General features: G+C 44.1%; 1 protein-coding gene across 1 annotated transcript in view; it reads left to right on the plus strand.

Annotated features, from left to right (window-relative positions):
- The window catches only part of dnmt1 (DNA methyltransferase 1), a 79,508-nt gene extending 67,928 nt beyond the window's left edge, over window positions 1-11,580 (plus strand). The window contains exons 31-34 of the mRNA XM_008119756.3: window positions 7,140-7,303; window positions 9,259-9,375; window positions 9,854-9,944; window positions 11,062-11,580. Of these exons, the coding sequence (XP_008117963.2) occupies window positions 7,140-7,303; window positions 9,259-9,375; window positions 9,854-9,944; window positions 11,062-11,099 (410 nt within the window). The 3' untranslated portion in view covers window positions 11,100-11,580. The remainder of the gene's footprint in view (window positions 1-7,139; window positions 7,304-9,258; window positions 9,376-9,853; window positions 9,945-11,061) is intronic.
- Window positions 11,581-22,081: the final 10,501 nt, after the last annotated feature.

Here is a 22,081-nt window from a genome sequence, read left to right on the forward strand (position 1 = left end):
AGGGAACCTAGACTTGATGTCCCCTAGACCCCCCCCCCCACACACACACACACACACACACAATGCTGGCCGGGTGATCTGGCCTTTACACCTGCTACTCATTACTCTGAGGGCCCCATCTATGACCACTTGTTAATTGGCCATGCCCCATCTCCTTTTCAGGGGGCCAGTTGAACATTGGGCACTTAGTTTCTGCTGTAGAGCCCCCAAGAGAAGTAGGTCTGTGTATGGGAATTCCTACAATCTCCGGGAGGGGAGGTATGACGGTAGGCGCAGGCTGAATACTAGAGGGAGGCTGAGTCGATGGAAGACTCGGCCCCCCTCTGACCTGCGGCCTATCCCCAAGTGCACCTATGACAGGCTACCAGTTTCCTCTCCTCCTACCCTGGTGTTAGTGAATGCTAGGTCCATAAGGAATAAAACTGCTACTATCAGAGATGTTCTTACTGACCAGGGAGCTGACCTAGTGTGTATCACAGAAACTTGGATCCAAGAGGGGGATGAGATCCTACTCCAGGAAATAACATCTCCAGGTTATGTAATCACCCACCAGATGCGGAGTGGGAGGCGGGGGGTGGGGTGGCTATGCTCTCCTGAGAAAGCTTTTCTCTTAGGGCAGTTCCTGTTCTGGACATCTCTGGCACTGAAAGTGTTGGTCTGGTGTGGGATTCCCCTGAGAGCATAGCCTTCCTGCTGGTGTACCGTGCGCCTAGTGCACCAACAGACAGCCTATCCCAGCTGCTCGAGACTGTGTCAGAGTGGTCCTTGAGGTTCCCTAGACTTATCGTCCTGGGGGACTTCAATGTCCACGCTGATACAGACTCTTGCTCAGCAGCAGGTACGGACCTAGTGTCTACCATGGAGACACTAGGACTCTCGCTCTGTAGTACTGGGCCCACGCATCAGGCAGGACACACGTTAGACTTGATCTTCAGTACAGGAATTCAAGTGACCCAAGCCTCTATTATAGAGGTTCCATGGTCGGATCATGTGCCTTGAGGGTCAGGCTGGAGCATGCCTACCCACCTGGCAAGGGCGCCGAGCCGATTTGGGCTCGCCCAAGACTTATGGAACCTAGTAGGTTCCAGAATGCTCTGAAGGATCTGGAGCCTGTCAGCGACTCGATCAATGTGCAGGTTGACACATGGAACATCAGGCTATCCAATGCACTCGACGAGATCGCCCCCAGATGCCCTCTCCAACCCCGCTGAAATCGGTCTCCTTGGTTCACCGAGGAACTTCGATCGATGAAGCGGGAAAAGAGACGGCTAGAGGGTGTGTGGCGAGAACGTCATGACAGAGCTTCGAGATCAGCTTATAGGGCATTTATGGAGTCCTATGAGCATGCTATCATCGAAGCAAAGCGAGTATATTATGCCTCTTTGATAGCATCCGCCAGCTCACGCCCGGCAAGATTGTTCAAAATAATTAGATCTTTAACCACGGTTCCTACCAACCCAAAAAGTGATGATCAGGCCCCTTCAGCCAAGGCTTTTCAAAGCTATTTTGCTGACAAGATCTCACTACTACGCCGGGACCTCCCCGTCACAATTGATACAAGGAGAGAACTTGAGACTCCATGGCCACTTGCTGGGCCCACTCGACCGATTCATCCCACTGGACGCAGAGGCTGTCAATAGGCTCATAGCTGCAGCTAGACCGACCACTAGCTCCCTCGATCCGTGTCCCTCCTGGTTGGTAAAATCCTGCTTGGAGGGATTACGTGACCCTCTGTTGAAGATAATAAACAGCTCCCTTGAGCAAGGAGTCTTTCTAGAGGGTTTAAAAGAGGCGGTGGTCTCTCCCCTGCTGAAGAAACTTCGAGCTCTGGGAACAAAGCTAAAACTGTATAATGTACATGTGATCTTTTCATCCCTCCTCCCTGTTGTAGGACACGGCTCTACAAGGGCCGGAAAAATAGTACAGGTCAATAACTGGCTCAGAAAATGGTGTCAAGAGGAGCATTTTGGCTTCCTTGACCATGGTCTACTCTTCCAAGAGGATGGACTACTGGCAAGCGATGGGGTGCATCTCACACAAGTAGGAAAACATCTTTTTGCACACAGACTCACAAACCTCATCAGGCGCACTTTAAACTAGATCCACTGGGGGAGGGGAACAACAGCCTGGCGAACACTATATTACCCACGACCACAGGGAACCGCCGAAAGGCTAAACGGAGGGCTGCACAAACGCAGCAAGGACCAAGTACAGAGAGCACAATAATCCCAAATAAACAGTTCGAGGGGAGGTCACAGGGGCTTACATGTCTTTACACTAATGCTCAGAGCATGGGAAATAAGCAAGACGAACTCCAACTCCTAGCACAGCACAACACATACGATGTCATAGGCATCACTGAAACCTGGTGGGATGACTCCCATCACTGGAATTTAACCATTGAGGGCTATAACCTCTTTCACAGAAATAGAACAAAGGGGAGAGGAGGGGGAGTAGCTTTATATGTCAAAAACAGTTACGTTGCAGAAGAAATGCAAGACTGTAATCCGGGAAACCAGCTTGAAAGCATCTGGATAAGAATCAAGGGAACCGGGACTCAAAAAGATCTTGTCGTGGGTGTCTACTACAGACCTCCGAGTCAGGATGAAGGACTTGATGAAGCCTTCTGCCAACAGCTGACCAAACAGGCACAAAGAAGAGATATAGTAGTCATGGGCGATTTCAATTATCCCGATATCTGCTGGAAAACAAACTCAGCCAAGAGTACAAAGTCCAACAAATTCCTCACTTGCCTTGCAGATAATTTTATGGTCCAGAAGGTAGAAGAGGCAACAAGGGGATCAGCAACTCTTGATCTAATCTTAACAAATGTGGAAGACCTGATCAATACAGTTGAAGTGGTTGGATCCTTAGGGGCAAGTGACCATGTGCTCCTGCAGTTTGCAATACAAAGGAATGCTGAAACTAAGACAAGTCAAACACGCATTCTGGACTTTAAGAGAGCTGACTTCCAAAAAATGAAGGAATTACTGAGCGGCATTCCATGGACGCCGATATTAAAAAACAAGGGAGTTAAGGATGGATGGGAGTTTTTCAAAAGTGAAATACTCAAGGCGCAAATGCAAACAGTGCCAACAAAGAAGAAAAAGAAGACAAGTGCAAAGAAGCCAGAATGGATGTCCAAAGAACTTCTAACTGAGCTAAAGCTCAAAAGTGACATGCACAGGAAGTGGAAAAGGGGAGAAATCACCAAAGAAGAATTCAAACGTATAGCCAACACCTGTAGGGAAAAGGTTCGCAAGGCTAAAGCGCAAAATGAGCTCAGGCTTGCCAGGGACATAAAAAACAACAAAAAAGGCTTTTTTGCTTAGGTTGGTAGAAAAAGGAAGAAAAAGGAGGCGATAGGGCCATTGCAAGGAGAAGATGGGGTGATGGCGACAGGGGACAGGGAAAAGGCAGATCTACTTAATGCCTTCTTTGCCTCGGTCTTCTCAGAAAAAGAAAGCCATCTTCAACCTCAGCAACATGGAATGGATGAAGGATTGGGGGAAATCCAACCCCAAATAGGGAAACAAGTTGTCCAGGAACACTTGGCCTCTCTAAACGAATTCAAGTCCCCAGGGCCAGATCAGCTACACCCAAGAGTACTGAAGGAACTAGCGGAAGTTATTTCAGAACCACTGGCAATTATCTTCGAGAGTTCTTGGAGAACGGGAGAAGTCCCAGCAGATTGGAGGAGGGCGAATGTGGTCCCTATCTTCAAGAAGGGAAAAAAGAACGACCCAAACAATTACCGTCCGGTCAGCCTCACATCACTACCAGGCAAAATTCTGGAAAAGATCATTAAGGAAGTGGTCTGCGAACACTTAGAAACAAATGCGGTCATTGCTAATAGTCAACACGGATTTACCAAAAACAAGTCATGCCAGACTAATCTGATCTCTTTTTTCGATAGAGTTACGAGTTGGGTCGATACAGGGAATGCTGTGGATGTAGCGTACCTGGATTTCAGTAAGGCCTTCGACAAAGTCCCCCACGACCTTCTGGCAAACAAACTAGTAAAATGTGGGCTAGACAAAACTACGGTTAGGTGGATCTGTAATTGGCTAAGCGAACGAACCCAAAGGGTGCTCACCAATGCGTCGTCTTCGTCATGGAAAGAAGTGACAAGTGGAGTGCCGCAGGGCTCCGTCCTGGGCCCGGTTCTGTTCAACATCTTTATTAACGACTTAGACGAAGGGTTAGAAGGCACGATCATCAAGTTTGCAGACGACACAAAACTGGGAGGGATAGCTAACACTCCAGAAGACAGGAGCAGAATTCAAAACGATCTTGACAGACTAGAGAGATGGGCCAAAACTAACAAAATGAAGTTCAACAGGGACAAATGCAAGATACAGAATGGGGGACGCCTGGCTTGACAGCAGTGTGTGCGAAAAAGACCTTGGAGTCCTCGTGGACAACAAGTTAAACATGAGCCAACAATGTGATGCGGCTGCTAAAAAAGCCAATGGGATTCTGGCCTGCATCAATAGGGGAATAGTGTCTAGATCCAGGGAAGTTATGCTCCCCCTCTATTCTGCCTTGGTCAGACCACACCTGAAATACTGTGTCCAATTTTGGGCACCACAGTTGAAGGGAGATGTTGACAAGCTGGAAAGCGTCCAGAGGAGGGCGACTAAAATGATTAAGGGTCTGGAGAACAAGCCTTATGAGGAGCGGCTTAAAGAGCTGGGCATGTTTAGCCTGCAGAAGAGAAGGCTGAGAGGAGACGTACAAATACGTGAAGGGAAGTCATAGGGAAGAGGGAGCAAGCTTGTTTTCTGCTGCCCTGCAGACTAGGACACGGAACAATGGCTTCAAACTACAGGAAAGGAGATTCCACCTGAACATCAGGAAGAACTTCCTCACTGTGAGAGCTGTTCGACAGTGGAACTCTCTCCCCGGGGCTGTGGTGGAGGCTCCTTCCTTGGAGGCTTTTAAGCAGAGGCTGGATGGCCATCTGTCGGGGGTGCTTTGAATGCGATTTCCTGCTTCTTAGCAGGGGGTTGGACTAGATGGCCCATGTGGTCTCTTCCAACTCTACTATTCTATGATTCTATGAAACCAGATTTAGATTGTTCGGTTCCCTCCAGCTATCGCCCAGTTTCGAACCTCTCGTTCTTGGGCAAGGTGATTGAGAGAGCAGTAGCGGAGCAGTTGCAACAGTTCCTAGACAACACAGCCGGATTAGATCCCTTCCACTCCGGCTTTCGTGCAGGGCATGGGACAGAGACTGTGCTGGTCTCCATCACGGATCATCTTCGATGCCAGCTTGATCAGGGCGGGTCGGTGCTGCTCATGTTATTGGACCTCACTGCAGCATTTGACACAGTCGATTATAATCTTTTGACCTTGCTGTTGCTGGAGTCAGGGGGACAGCTTTAAATTGGCTGGCCTCCTTTCTTCACAACCGTGGACAGCGAGTGGAGACGGGAGGCCTGGTCTCTGAAAGGTCCCCTCTACTTTGTGGGGTGCCTCAAGGGGCCATTCTCTCCCTTCTGTTGTTTACATCTATATGCGACCATTTGCTCAGCTGGTTCGAGGTTTCGGACTCGAGTGCTACCACTACGCTGGTGACACTCAGCTTATGTTGAAGATGGAAGGCCGACCGGACTCTGTACCCGATAACTTTCATCAATGCCTCGAGGCTGTTACTGGATGGCTGTGTGCCAGCAGGTTGAGGGTGAATCCAGCAAAGACAGAGATCTTATGGCTGGGTCGACTGGGCAGTGGGGATATCCAGTTGCCTACCCTGGATGGCGAGGCACTATGCCCGTCATCATTGGTAAAGAGTCTGGGAGTCCTTTTGACGATAGAAGCTCAGGTCTCCGCCATTAGTAGAACCACCTTCTTTCACCTGCGGCAGGCTAGACAGCTGGCCCCCTATCTGTCAAGGGACGACCTAGCTACAGTGATACAGGCCACAGTCATCTCAAGACTAGACTACTGTAATGCCCTCTACATTGGCCTTCCTTTGTCGGTGATCCGGAAGCTCAAGTTGGTACAAAATGCAGCTGCTCGACTTCTTGCGGGAGTCCCAATGAGATGTCATATAATACCAATCTTATTGCAGCTTCACTGGTTACCAATTGAGCACCGGATCACTTTCAAAGTGATGGTGCCTACCTTTAAGGCCTTACATGGTCTAGGGCCAATGTACCTGAGGGACCGCCTCACCCCCTACCAACCCCAGAGATCCCTCCGTTCGGAGGACCAAGATTTGTTGGAAGTTCCCAGTTTTAAGACATTGCGCCTAACAGCAACTAGACGTAGAGCTTTTACATCAGTGGCGCCATCACTCTGGAACACTCTGCCGCTTGAAGTTCGTGCCCTGCGGGACTTATCAGTCTTCCGCAGGGCATGTAAGACACACCTGTTTCGGCAGGCTTTTGATCTCCGCTATTGCTGTTTTTAAATTGCTTAGATTTTAGCTGTTTTTGTAAGCCACTCCGAGCCCTGGGGGATTATTTTTAAGATTTTTTAAAAGATATTTTAAAGATGTTTTTAAATTGTTAGATTTTAGCCTTTCTTGTAAGTTGCCCGAGCCCTAGGGGAGTGGTGGCATATAAGTTTAAATAATAAATAAATAAATAAATAAATGTGTCTATGATTGCAAAAATGGAAGTTAATAGTAATGGGAAGGCAGAACTGTGTTATGCTTGTTGCAGCAAAAACAACACAGGGCCCTGTGATTCTTTGACAACTTACTGATTATTTTGGTGTAAGCCTTTGTAGACTACAGCCCACTTTCTCAGAAGTCAGGGAAGATCTGGAATATTCCAGGCTCAGAAGTGGGCTGTAGTTTTTAAGATCTCATGCTACGCTGGTCTTAAATGTGCCATGGATGTATCTGTTATACAAGGTATGGATTGGTCTTGAGACTTTCAAATCCTGATCTTGCCGAAGATCTAGTTTGACTCTGTTCTTCATACCTAATCCAGTCTGGGCACTTCTGTGGGAGTTTGAAGTGCTTTCAAAAGCAATGGGGTCAGAATGGTCCTTTGAATGGAAATGCATTACTCTCCCCGCAAAAAATATTATTCTGAAGATTTATGGTAATATAATGTCAATGCATGATTTTAAAATGTCACCGTAGCATTTCGTGAAGGCTGGCTGAATTCCATTCTCCCCACCAGGCAAGGCATGTGACCCTGCAGACCGGCAGTTCAACACCCTGATTCCTTGGTGTCTGCCCCACACGGGGAACCGGCATAACCACTGGGCTGGTTTGTACGGAAGATTAGAGTGGGATGGCTTCTTCAGCACAACGGTTACCAACCCAGAACCCATGGGGAAACAGGTAATTGAATTCAGTAGGTGACACAGAGGAGCATGTAATTTGCCTTCTGATTTACATTGTATGTTAAACTGTTCGCTGAAGCTAGGAGCAAGGATTTCTCAGTGGTGGCCTCTCTGGCCCAGTAGAATTCCCTGCCTCAGAGAGACAGGGGTCTGCTCAGTGCTGGGAAATATAGCAGCCTTTGTCATTTTTAAGAGCCTTTGAGGGACTGAACCACAGTGAAGACTTCTAACAACATCAGAGCAATAGATAACACAGCTTAGCTTCAATTGACTTTTTAAAAACATTGTGCACCTCAATTTGAATTTCCCTATTTGCTAACCACCATAACCATCTTAGGAGCTTTAGAAAAAATTACTGAGTAGCTCACTGAGGGCCAAAAACACATATTCACAGCAAATGGATCACTGACAGTCTTGACAGTGCACAGTTGGCTTCCATTGAGTATCCTGGGTGTTTTGGCTTTAAACTGACTTTGCCTGGCTTTCAAACAAAATCAGGGGATACCCCAGAGTTTGCTTGAAACTCCAGAATATCTCGGAGCTTTGTGGCAGCCTGGACAGCTGGATTTGGTTCTGTTTGACCTGATCCCTGACAGAGATTGCCTTTGCTGATCAGCACAGGAAATGGGATGGCCTATCTGAGCACCCAGTCTCATCTGATGTCAAAAAGAACAATCAGCAGGGAGGAGGATATCAATGGGGTCCCAATTTAACATCAGCAGATGTAGCCACAACAGGCAGACACTCGAAGGGAACACCTTGTCTAGCTAGGAGCAATAGTGACACAAAGGAGGTGACAGCAAGACCAATATGGTCCCAGTCAGTCTGGACAGTAGCCTCAGATTCATCATATACATGTTGGATCTGGAGTTGTTCTGGGCCAGTTGTACATGAGGAAGCGTGTCCAGTGTAGACAAGTCCTGATTTTCAGCCTGATTAAAAGAGATGGAAAGAAACCATTCACTGTGCATCCTAGGAAACTGACAAATGATCATTTTAATAAACGTTTTATTCACCAAGACTACAGCCTTCCATCATATACCCTGTTTCCCCGAAAATAAGACATCCCTGGAAAATAAGACCTAGTAGAAGTTTTGCCGACTTACTAAATATAAGGCCTCCCCCAAAAGTAAGACCTAGCAAAGTTTTTGTTTGGAAGCATGCCTGGCAAATGCCAAACAGAACACCATAGCATGCAGAATTGGTAAATGTACATACCAGTTGTACATGGAAATAATGGTAGTAACAAGAAATTCTTGATAGGATTCACAGTTTGCCTGGTTATATTGGTTTGTGATGACAACTACTGTATAGTATATAATAAATGTTCATTTTTTTTGTTCAACAATAAATGTGAATTCTTCTTCAATGAAAAATAAGACATCCCCTGAAAATAAGACCTAGCACATCTTTGGGAGCAAAAATTAATATAAGACACTGTCATATTTTCAGGGAAACACGGTAGCTGCAGAGGCATTCTAACCAATGCAGCAGGGCATTTTGTCTTTAATTTTTTTTTCTCTTACACCCTAACTTTTGTAACATCTTGCTCTGTAAAGAGTTCTGAACAATTAGAAAGCCCACATTCTCTTTACAGGTCTTTTGTAACAGTTTAGTGGTCCTAATAGAGTTTCTACCCATCTCTTATTTTTCTTTTTTCCAACTGAACATGGATACTTTTTGTCTCTGTTTTTTTAAATGTGAACCCAGTAAGCTTTTCATGTTGCTGTGCTATTCAAAATTTTAATTTTTTTCTTGATATTTTATATACTATGAACAGGTTTGTGTTGGTTTTTTCCCCAAAAGGGCAAATGTGAAATAGGTCCTTTAAAGGAGAAGGAAGGTATCATAGCCTTTGGGTCGACTGCTCACCATTCTGACATGAAGGAGGAACAGTATAAGATTAGCCTTGCATATACTTTCTGGAAAAAAAGCATCTTCTCTCTTCTGCAGGGCCGTGTGCTTCATCCCGAACAACATCGAGTGGTAAGCGTCAGGGAATGTGCAAGGTCCCAGGGATTCCCAGACACCTACAGACTGTTTGGAAATGTGCTTGACAAGCACAGACAGGTATGTTTCCACAGTGCCTCTTAATGCACCTCTTTTCTGGGACATCACACTTCTAAAACAATATTCTAGAGCAGAAGTGGGCAACTGACCTTTCAAAGGTTGGATGTCATTTCCCATAATCTTTTACCATTGGCTATGCTAATCTGGCCTGCTACAATTGTTAAGCCAAAAATGTTTGGAGGTTCACAATTGATCTCACTTACTTTCCCTCATTGACATATGAGTGTTCTTTTAAATAGCTTTCCCAAGAAGTGGTCATGCCTAAACCTCTGCCCTCATTGCAATCCCCTGCTATTTTGGAGGTGCTTTGCTGACTGCCGAAGCTCAACAAACTTGTCTTTAGAAATATATCAGGGTTCCAGTATCTTTAAGTAAAATACGAATGGGGAAACTTGCTTGCCTTCTTTTGGGGGCAGTGTTCCTCATTTGTGGTTCTGCTATTACAGTTTCAACTTTTTCTTCTCCTTTGCCTTTGCAGGTGGGTAATGCCGTGCCTCCACCTCTGGCAAAAGCCATTGGACTAGAGATCAAATCATGTGTGTCGGCCAAAATAAAAGAGGGTGCTACAGGTAGGTTTTATGGAGTACCATCAAGAGGACTTGAGGGCTGTATAGTCCAAAATGTTTGACAGACAACTTTTGTCTCACTCCCGTTGTGAATTGCATAGCACTGTAGCATGTGTACTTGGGGAATGTCATAAATGTTTGGCTTGGGAATGCGGCTTCTTTAGGAGTTGCAGGCACTCTCCCATGACCACCAGTGGTTAGCCCAGTTACTTCCTCTGCACCTTTTGTGCATTTAGTAAATAATCGAAGGAGCAGATCAACTCTTGCTCTTCTTCTTCCAAATCTCTCCCCCCCCCCCCATGCCACTTGTCCCTTTGCATGTTTCAGTGATGTCAACAATCTTGTCATAGAATCATAAAGTTGGAACAGAACCGAAGGGCCATCCAGTCCAAACCCATTTCTGTTATACTTAACTAAAACAACTTGACAGATTATCATTAATCTCTTTTAAAACTTCCAAATCTGGATTCTGTCCAAACATCTACCAATATGGAAATACACTGGCCATTCTCTATTATTTCATTCCAGGCTTTAAACCAGGGATGAAGATTATGTGGCCCTCCAGGTGCTGCTGAACTAAAGCTCCCATTGTCCCTCACAACTTTCTTAACTTCTTTAGGGCTGATGGAAGTTGCAGTAAAATTGCCACTGAGAGCTATACATCCATCACCCCAGTTGCAAAGGGCACATGGAGCACTAGACTATATTGGGTGCCCCACCAGTGGAGGGAGCATATTGGAAGAAAGGCCTGCCTATCCTACAACTCCAAATGGAAAAATACTGATTTTTGTAGAGAGGTCTATGTGCTTGTTGGATCTCTCCTCCACATCCCAGGGATGTGAGCTGGAGAGATTATGGTGATGATGATTTGTATCCTGCTTTTTCTCTAAAAAAGGCAACTCAAAGCAGCTCACAATAAAAACAAATGCAATACAATTTTAACCTAAAATATATAAACATCGAAATAGACTTGAACATGAACAATATTAAAAATAAACAATTAAACCCCTTAAAACCAATGAAAAACCTATTCATAGCACCCCCTGACTTGATCCTTAAAAATTCCTTCTTTAAAAGCCTGCCTAAATAATTTAGATTTCTGCTGTATTTTATTCTACAGATACCATCAAACGGGAAAAAATGGACACTTCAGATTAATTTGTAAATCGCTCGTCATCTACTGCACCTTGGTTATTGCACCTGAACACCCAAACATGCACTGATAATTTTGAATTTTCTTCTGCTTTTTTATTTCCAGTTTATTTTCTTATACTTCTGGACATGCTAAAAATATTTGGATGTCTGTTTTTTGGGGGGAGGGGGAGGATTTTTGTGTGTTCTCTCTCTCTGTCTCTCTCTTTCTCAGAGTCTGTATTTGTGAGCAGTGTTTGTCCCATCGGCTGACATTCTGACGCTGTTTTGATGTCCCAGATGACCATTCCCAAGTGATCAAATTGTGCAGTGCCTGCCACTTCATGCGTGTGCGTGTGTATGTGTGTCGGGAGAGGGGAGGTTCAGGATGTTTTTATGATACATTGTATTGAAATTTAATCAACCACTTTGTACAAGTGGAAATTAATACTTTATGTAGTTTTTATATGTTGTAATATTTCTTCAAATAAATCTCTCCTATAAATTATCTCAAGAATCTTTTCTGACTTTCTTCAGATGTGTGTCCCATACCTGGGCTCTGGTTTGCGATAATGTTGCTACTGGGAACTAAGTTCAAATGTGTTGGTTCACACATACATTGACAACGAATTCCTTGGCCAACACACATTTTGATGCCTCAAAAGTTCACCCTGTTTCGGGGTATATTTGACCTGCTGATTTCATAAATTGCACCAGTTTTCCCTTATGAGCTCTAGTTTTTGAGATACAGAACATATATCTTCTATCAGTTGTAATCTGCTACCCATAAAGAATCATGATAATAATATCTAAGAAACTAGAGCTGTTTATTGTTTGGAATAACAAAACAGCCCATAGATACAGGCAGGGCAATAGCCAGAAAAAAATTCAGGGGGAGGGGGGGTTGAAACCTTTTTTTAGCAAATCGTGAAGAGTAGTTCCATAACGCAAAATAATTTAGAAATCAGCCTCCATCGATAAACTTCACTGGACACTCATGGGGATTTGGTTAACCAGTTAAAATTAATGAGTAAACCAGTTTAAAAAACTGAAAATTTTCAGGGGAGGGGAGGTTGAACCCTTAGCACGCCCCCCCCCCCCCCCTTTGGCTACAGCCCTGGATACAGGCAATCTCTGAGTTGCAAACATCTGACTCAGTTAAGAATGAGGGTGAGACAACAGGAAGTTAGGGAAATCTACTCCTAGGAAGGGAAATCCACTGCTGAAAGAGTTATCATGGGGGGGAAATGTCTCCACTGAAGCTTTCTCGCCAATCCTTCTGTTGAAATTCAACCACACACTGCTCAAGTCTGCAGTCCTCAATGAGAAGCAACTAGATAGCATTAGGCTAGGGTGAGGGAATTTCCATCCCCCACCCCACCCCCGTTTCAGAATGTCTGTTGATGTATCTGTTTTTCTCTGTCTTTCTCCTCCCATCCTAATTGATGACGTAGAGTGGTATTTCTTTAGGATGCATGTCCTTTTGTTTTAAGACCTCATGGTCACACTACTTTTTCCAGATCTCTCTACTCTGTGTGATTGAGAAAATGTAGTATTTAGAGGGTTTTTCCTTTTGTTTGAATCTTAGAAGTAATGGAGTTAGAGAGAAGCTTATACTTTATCTTTTCTATCAAGAAATGTAGTTCTTATATTGTTTTAAATAAATCTTTTGAAACTTTAAGGATTGAACTCTGCATACAGTAGAGTCTCACTTATCCAAGCCTCACTTATCCAAGTTTCTGGATTATCCAAGCCATTTTTGTAGTCAATGTTTTCAATATGTTTTCAATGTTTTCTTCTGCATGGTCCCTGTCAAATGCACACATATGGGTTTTTCTTGCGCCTGCGCAAACAGTTCGGAATCTTCTAGAAGCTCTCAAAGATACATTTTAGGCGGAGGCCCGACCCAATCTCCCCTTGTTAGTATATATAGGCCGTAGGAGGGGCCGATGCCCCAGTTCCTTGTTTCCTCCGCATCAGACAGTTAATAGTCTTCACTAGCTCTGGTTAATCTGTAATTCAGGCCAGTTCTTTCCTCCCCCCCCCCCCCCCCCCCCGTTGCTATATGATGGCTGCCCTGTTTAAAAAGTGCTCTCAATGTGAGGGAAAACTTCCCGATACAGATGGGCATTCGATGTGCCTCTTGTGCCTGGGGGAGGGCCAGAGCATTCAAACAAGAAGCATGTCAATTAGCTGATCTACAAAAAGAACTTGCCAAACATATGGCTGACTCAGCTGGAAAACTCTTCGCCAATGCTGTAGCCATTCAGCATCATGCGTGGCTCCGTTCCTCTGGCTTGTCTTCAACCGCACGTGCAGCAATCGAGGACTTACCTCTAGATGAGTCCGGGCTCTTCAATCCCAATATGGATTCCAGCCAGACAGCGCACAGATTTGGTCTACCATCTCAACCATCTACCTACTCACGTCAATGCTGGACTACCTACCTACCATTCCAGCGCAGACGACCTAGCCCAGCCTCCTCGGGATCGAGACCTCGTCTCCCGACTCAGTTGACTGCTTCGAGACGAACATCTTCAACATCAAGGCGTCGCCCACAGGGTAGGGCCAGGCAAGCTTACGCGCCTCGACCGCAGGTTTAGCCGCTGCCCTTCTAGGTTGTCTTCATCCTCCCCGTTGGGAGAGTTAAGTTCTTCCCCAGTTCTGGTTAACAGCACTCCCAGTTGTACCATCCTCGTTGGTGGTTGATCGCCTCTTGACCTCCCACCCTCCCACCTTTACAGACCGTTTATATATGTTCCTTAACGTTTGGTCTCAAATTACTTCAGATAGATGGCTGCTAGACATCGTTCGTAGAGGCTACGCAATTGAATTTGAGGCCTTACCACCTACGGGCCATATCCATACGACACCCCCTTCCCCCCTGTTGCTAGAAGAAATTCGATCACTTTTAGTTATGGGCGCAATCCAACATTTGACGGAGGAGTCTCTACACAACTGTTTTTTCTCAAAATATTTCTTGGTTCCAAAGAAGGATGGTGGACTTCGCCCTATTGTTGACCTACGGGGGCTAAATTTCTTCATTAGATACCATAAATTTACACTCCCAATGTCCTTACTACGAGAAGGTGCATGGTTCGCCACGGTAGACCTCAAGGATGCCTACTTCCACATGGGAATTCAACAGTCCCATCGCCCTTTCCTCAGTTTTAAAGTTGGCCACGACTGTTATTGTTTTAACGTTCTCCCGTTTGGACTCTCAACCGCACCTAGAGTGTTTTACTAAGTGCATGTCCGTTGTGGCAGCCTTCGTTAGACAACAGGGCATGGTTATATACCCCTATATTGACGACTGGCTGCTTGTGACGCAGTCGAAGTCAGCTTTGCTGGACAATATTCATTTTACATTGTCTCTTCTGCAGGATCTCGGTCTACTCATCAACCCAGAAAAATCCTGTTTGCGGCCTTCCCAATCCATACTGTTTATTGACGCACTCATCGATTCTGTTCACGGAAGGGCCTTTCTGCCAGACGACCGGTTCACGGCACTGCGGTCAATCATCTTAAAGATCCTCACCCCTGGTGTCGTGAGCGCTCGTCTCGTATAGACCGCACTGGGACACATGGCATCAACAATGTCGGTAACACCGTATACCAGGCTTCACATACGCCCCCTCCAGAATTGGCTTCTATCAGTCTTCGACCCTCTTTAAGACAGCCCAGAGACGGTCTTTTTCATTCCCAATCCCATCCGCAATTCCCTTCATTGGTGGACGTCCAGGGACAATATTCAGAAGGGAATACCCTTCAGAGCACCAAGACCGTCGTTAACACTGACAACAGATTCTTCCTTACAGGGATGGGGAGCCCATCTTGTGGACCTCAGAGTTCAGGGACAGTGGTCCCTGGCCGAGAAGAGACACCACATCAATTACTTAGAAATGTTAGCTGTCCTCAAGTCTCTTCAGGCCTTCGAACCATCCCTTCAAGGACGTGTGATCCGGATACTCACGGACAATACTACCACTCAATTCTACATCAACAAACAAGGGGGGACTCGCTCGCAAAAGCTCATCCATCTGACCATGCAAATCTGGCATTGGTGCCTTCCTCGGAACATCCACCTGCTAGCAGTTTATCTACCAGGGAAGGAGAACGACTTGGCAGACATGCTGAGCAGAACTCCCAACTCCTATCACGAGTGGAGAGTCAAGACGCAAGTGTTGTCACCGGTATTCAATCGCTGGGGCCGACCAACAGTGGATCTTTTCGCTTAGCCCAGCAACAGTCAATGCGACCTGTTCTGTGCCCGCCTCCCCGGAAACCCCAAAACGAGATGCCTGGGAGACGCGTTTCTGTACACATGGAGCCCAGGCCTACTGTATGCCTTTCCTCCAATTCCCTTGATACCACAAACGCTGTCCAAGATTCTGGAGGACAATGCCGACTGCATACTACTAACACCTTGGTGGCCTCGACAGCCGTGGTTCGGGCCCCTCCTACAGATGTCAGAGGGCGAGTTCCAGCACCTTCAGTACTAGGCTTGTCCGATCGATGGAAAAAATGTTTCAATTCTCGTTTCTAAAGTAGGGGGTGCCGGCTCTTCGATATAGAAATTATTTCTTAATTTTTCACCCAAAATTTTCTGATATTTCCCAAAATTCGTAATGTTTCTAAAATGGCGGACGCGCATGCGCAATTGCCCAAAAACAGGAAACCGGGGGGGACTTTTCTGGGGGTCTCCCGCCCTCATTTCTTGAGCTATCCTCATCAAATTTGGTATAGTGGGAGAACACATTCCACACTCTTTGCTCAACAAATTGCAGAATGTTTCCTGTCTCCTATGATTTTTGGCGAATTTTCATAACTTTTTATAATACACTATTTTTCAATATTTGAAGAAACCTGTTCCTGGTTTGAAAGTCTTATTTCCTGTTCAATTGGGTTCTTATCACTGTAAAAGTCCCTCTTCTACTTGTGTAGACTTTGGATTAGAAATGCAGCACACGCCAAGCAATGCCTTGACAGGATTGGCAACGTCCTTTGGAAACTATAAATTGCTGTGGACCCTCTATTGAATCAAATCAATGTCTGACTTTGTGATTGCAGAAATAAAACTCAGCCCAAGGCTTGGGAATAGAAATGGAGCGTGAGGGAAGCAATGCCTTGGTGGGTGCCCCACGTCCTTTGGAAACTATTTCTTCCAATGTACCCTTTAAAACAATGAAACAATGTGTGTCTTTGTGATTGCTGCAATAACACTCAGCCCGGGGGCTTGGGATTATAAACGGAGCGGGAGGGAAGCAATGCACTTGCAGGAACGCAGACGTCCTTTGGAAACTATTATTTTCAAGTTCCCCCCCTTTCAGGATTGCAAAGAAGGGCTGATGTGGTGATTGCTAAATTCCAAAAAAGAAAACAGAAAGGAAAAGGGACTCCCTCTGGAGTAGAAAAGTAAAGCACCCCAAGCTCTGCACTTGCAGGAACGCAGACGTCCTTTGGAAAATAAAAGTTCCCTAAAGCCACAGCAAGGACTCTGCCACAAGCCCCAAGCCAATTTCCCCCCCCCCCAAAAAAACACAATATCGAACCAGCAACAATAGACAGACACTCTACCCCCTATAGCCAGAACAGTCACTTAGCCCTCTCTCCCCCAAGCAAGCAAGCAGCTTCCCAGCGCGCGCGAACCATCCTCTCTCCTCGGTATCCTAGCCCAGAATGGCTTGGCTCAGTTGGGGAGGGGATTTTTATAGAGATCCTCCACGTGGACGCGGAGGAAGCTAGGCCCCACCTTTTTCAGCCATCGTGGAAGTCTCTGATTGGCCAGGGAGCAGTAGCCATGTTAGGCTGCGTTAGGCTCCCATTCATGTTAGGTTGCAGAAACAAAAAAAATTTTTATTTTTTTTTTTAAAAAATATTTTTAAAAAAAATTTGGAAGGAAAAAATTTAACGAAAATTTTAAGAAACAATTAGAGAATGGGCCAACGATGGTTCGAATTACATTGCCAGTTGCGCCCAGGGAAAAGGTTTCAATACTCGTTTCAAAAAACGAGAACAATCCGAAATAATTACGAAATGAGAAACATAACGAAAATTTGGACAACCCTATTCAGTACTCACCGGACATACTGACCACATAGAACGGCCTCGTTCACCATCCAGATGCGAGTTCCCTCTGACCAACAGCATGGAGAATCCGCCCACGCAGATCCTCTCGGACCCTGTGAAGGCCATCATCGCTGCGGCACACAGAGACTCCACAAAAAGGTCTTATGCTTATAAGTGGCAATGTTTTACAGAGTTTGCGAAACGAGCTGGTGCCGAGCCTACTTCAGCCCCTACTGCGATCCTGCTGGACTTTCTTCTGTCTCTTTCAAAGAAGGGATTAACACTTTATTCCATCAAGTGTTACCTGGCGGCAGTGTCATGGTACCGTAGGAAGGCTGGACAACCATCTTGTTTCGCGGACCCCTTGATCCACCTTTTCCTCAAGGGGTATAAGAATCTCCATCCTCCCGTCTGGCCACCAGCTCCCGGATGGAGTTTGGAATTAGTACTATCCCAGTTATCAAAGGCGTTCTGTGTGTGTGTGTGTGTGTGCGCGCGCGCGCGCGCGCTAATCCCTCCATTGGGAAAATAGCTTAGAAAGAAGATATAGATATTCAGATCTACAGATATAGTATAGATAGTTGGCTGGAGTTACACTTAAAATGTACCTGTTCTGAGTTACATACAAATTCAGCTTAAGAACAAATTTGCAGAACCTATCTTGTTCGTAACTTGGGGACTACCTGCATAGGGCTTGAGCCTATAATGTAAATCACACAAATCCTCTGATGTCCCCTCTTTCCTACACATCAGAGCCATTGATCTTTATGGCAGGCTAATTAAACCTTCCTTTTCCTTTCCAAATTGTCCCACATCCATTTGTCCATTTGCTGGGAGGCTACACAGAGAATGTCACAATTAAGTAACATATGATTATGACACACGGGCTCTGTGGGACTCTTTAAACTGTTTGTAAAGTGTATAGAAACTGGGAGGGACCCTGCATCTGATGAGCTCCACTTTCTGAGGCCCCTTCCACACTGTCCTATGTTCAAGGATCTGATTCCAAATTAGACTGTGTTCTGTTATCACGGGATGCAGAGCTAACCTTTAAGAAATTTGGCTACAAAGTGGTGTCTGTGACATGCAAATATAGAGAAGAGCAAGCCACAGACCATTTACTACAATGCAGTTTGAGCTCAGTCACATGCACAATGGAGGACCTTCTTACAGTGACTCCTGAGGCACTACAAGTGGACAGCTTCTGGTCAAAGGAAATCTAGTATAATGTCAAGTTTTTAACTGTATGGTTTTTTATACATTATAGCTGTACGATGTTTCCTCACTACTTCGCAGTTCAGTTTTCGTGGATTCACTGTTTCTTGGTTTTTCAATAAACTCTAAAAGACTATTATAAATCATAAAAATTACAATTTACAGCCTAAGGAAGGGAGGAAGGAGAAGCCACAGGGAGAGAAAAGGAGCCCAAGCGGCAACGGGAGGAGAAGGAGGTGATTTATCAACACACGATTGGTTGATAAAGACTTAAAATAGTGTATAACTACTAAAATAATGTATAAATATTAAAATAAATATAGTGTCCCTACTTTGCAAATTTTCATTTATTGTGGGTGGTCCTGAAACCTAACACACGCAATAAGCGAGGGAACACTGTATTCTTAATTCACTTCTGACACAATAAATAAATCTCAGATTATCTGCTTTGAACAGAATTATATGAGTCTATGTTAATGTGGGATTTGTGTATTGATAGAGTTTAAATGCAATTTGTGTCTTGCTTGTATTGCAACTGATTGCATCATCCAGAGTGTACTATAGTCTGGAAAGAGTTAATTGCCAAGAAGCAATGATGACCTTGATGTGTGCCTGGAACTAGGGAGTATCCAGACACTGATTGCATATGTTCAGTCGAGATCTGTCTGCCTAGGAGTCGAGTTCTGTCTGCATAGAGTTTGAGTCCTGTGTTCATCTGTCGTCTGTGTTGATTCAGTACAACTTTGTAAATAGTTTTACCAATGTCTCTGAGTGTCTCTTCGTTCTGTGCTCCACTTATTCTATCCAACTACTGCTGCGCTACAAATACTCTGACAGTCTACACTGCCAGATAGTCTGTGATAAGCAGATAATCTGGGATTTATTTATCAGATCCTGGGATATTGGGTAGGATAGAAGGGACCTAAGGCTTTGCTATAAGTTTTTTGTTGTTTATTCATTTAGTCACTTCCAACTCTTCGTGACCTCATGGACCAGCCCCTGCCAGAGCTCCCTGTCAGCCGTCGCCACCCCCAGCTCCTTCAAGGTCAAGCCAGTCACTTCAAGTATACCATCCATCCATCTTGTCCTTGGTCAGTCCCTCTTCCTTTTTCCTTCCATTTTCCCCAGCAATGCATCATTCTCTTCGCCAAGCTTTCCTGTCTTCTCATGATGTGGCCTAAGTACATATTTGCCTCTAATATCCTTCCTCCAGTGAGCAGTCAGGCATTACTTCCTGGAGTATGGACTGGTTAGATCTTCCTGCGGTCTAAGGCACTCTCAGAATTTTCCTCCAACATCACAGTTCAAAAGCATCTATCTTACTTTGCTCAGCCTTCCTTATGGGTTTGCTAGAAAAATAAGAAAGAAAAAACAACACCAACAAATCATAAAAATAAAAAGTAAGGGAAAGGACTGTAACACTGATGATGAAGAAAAGAATTTGAAGCATTCTATAGCCAATTGTATAAAGTACCTAGGAGACCAAAATCTACAAAAAAAAATCACAGATAAAGGGAATTCTTAAAGAAATCACGGAAGAAGAAATAAAACGGGCGATAAAAAGTTTGAAATCGAATAAAGCTCCAGGCCCAGATGGTTTTATGGCTAGTTTTTATAAGGTAATGAATGAGGAAATAGCTATCTAAAGAAAATAATGAATTTAGCACTTCAAAATAGAGAGATTTCTGACTCTTGGAAAATGGCAGGATAATCCAGAACGTTGGATAAGCGAATGTTGGATAAGTGAGACTCTACTGTACTTGGATTGGGCCTGAACAAAAAGGATTTCTTCCAGGAAGACAAATGAAAGACAATGTGAGATGTGTACTAGACAGTATTGAATATTATAAGATGTTTCCCCAAAAAGAAATAGCTTTTCTCTCAATCGACGTGAAAAAAGCATTTGATAACCTTAATTGGACATTCGTCAAATTATTGTTAAGAAATCGACATTGGTTATCAATTCAACAATGCCATAAACTCCATCTATGATAAGCAGTTTGCAAAGATAATAAAAAAATGGACAGTACACAGAGATCATTAAAATAGACAAACGTGCACATCAAGGATGTCCTCGCTCACCTTTAATCTTTATTTTTGCACTCGAAGTTTTATTAAGAAATATCAGACTGTTTTCCTTTTCTTTCTTTCTTTCTTTTTTTTTTTTTTTAATTTCCTTCCTTTCTTCTCTTAACCTTTTCTCTCTTTTTCTTTTTCTCCCAATTTGGGATTTTGCTTTTTATTATTCTATTAAAACTAATAAAGATTATTTTAAAAAAAAGAAATATCAGACTGGACAAGTAGCTCAAAGGGACGAGAATTGATAAATATGAATTCAAGACAAAAGCATTTGCAGATGATATTATTTGCATGATTGAGGACCCAAGAAACCAAATAATACAATGGATAAAGAGAACTGAGGAATTTGGGAGCCTAGCAGGGTTTTACTTAAATAAAAAAAGACTAAAATGTTAACAAAAAATATATCCAAAAAGAATCAAGAAAAACTACAGGAGAGGCCAGGAATTCAAATTACAACAAAACTCAAATATTTAGGAATATGGATCACGGTGAAAAATGCACAGCTACTTAAGAATAATTAGTTACCACACAAAATGGAAAGAAATAAGTAAAGATTTGCAAAAATGGAAGAATCTAAAAATAACACTATTGGGTCAAATTTCAATAATTAAAATGAACATCTTACCAAAATTATTGTATCTCTTTCAAAATTTACCAGTAATTTAAAATAAGAAAACATTTATTGATTGGGACAAAGAGATCTCAAATTTCATTTGGAAGGGGAAAAAAACAAGAATTAAATACTTAATAATGACGGATTTAAGAAGAAGGGGAGGCTTTGGACTTCCTAACTTAAAACTATATTTTGATGCCTGCGCACTCTCCTGGGTAAAATGATAGGGGCTATATCAATTAAAAAGTATCAGAACATACTGATTAAAGGTGATTAAGAATCTTTGCTGATAACTTGACAACTTGGCAACTTGGAATAAGGGAACCCCTCAACCTTCTTCCTTTCAGTAAGATTGAGGAGACAGCAGTAGAGAAATTAACCTTTGCTTGTTATTCTGTTTTTGCACTTGTGGTTAGCAGGCTGGGACAAATGTCGCGAGTGGTCAGTGCCACACTGCTCCAGATGGTGCGGGGGAGAAACATAGAGACAAGATGTCAGCAGAATAAAAACCTCAGGCTGGAGGAAGGGGGTCGAGTCAAGTCTGGGTCACTGTAACCCAGAGAGAGAGAGACCCAAAGAAATGTATAGAAAGAACAGCCCCCCTCCCATCTAGATGTACCTTAACCCACTTCCTTGTGGTCTTTGTTTCGCGGAAGCATAACCATCAGCATGATTTAAAATAGCATAGAAAAGTTAAGAAATGCATGCATAAGGGAAATCAAACTGTTGATCTAAGATGTTTTGAAATTGTGATGTAAGATGTTTATTGATTACTATAAAAGAGGTGGTCCCAGACTTATTCGGGGCGGCAGTCTTTTGAATTGAACTCTCTGCAGTTCAGGCTGTTCTGCCACTTCACAGCTGTGCAGTAATAAAGAGATTCTGCTTCACCTCTGGAGACTGGTCTCTCGTCATTTGCTGCCTCCTGCCACGGACAACAAAGGGGACCCCGAGCCGGGGTTCGCCAACAAAAGGACTGGTCAAAGTTACACAAAGACAACATTCTAACACTTGAGAGCTTCGACCTAAG

The sequence above is a fragment of the Anolis carolinensis genome, chromosome 2 (genome assembly GCF_035594765.1).
Source record: "Anolis carolinensis isolate JA03-04 chromosome 2, rAnoCar3.1.pri, whole genome shotgun sequence".
NCBI lineage: Eukaryota > Metazoa > Chordata > Lepidosauria > Squamata > Dactyloidae > Anolis > Anolis carolinensis.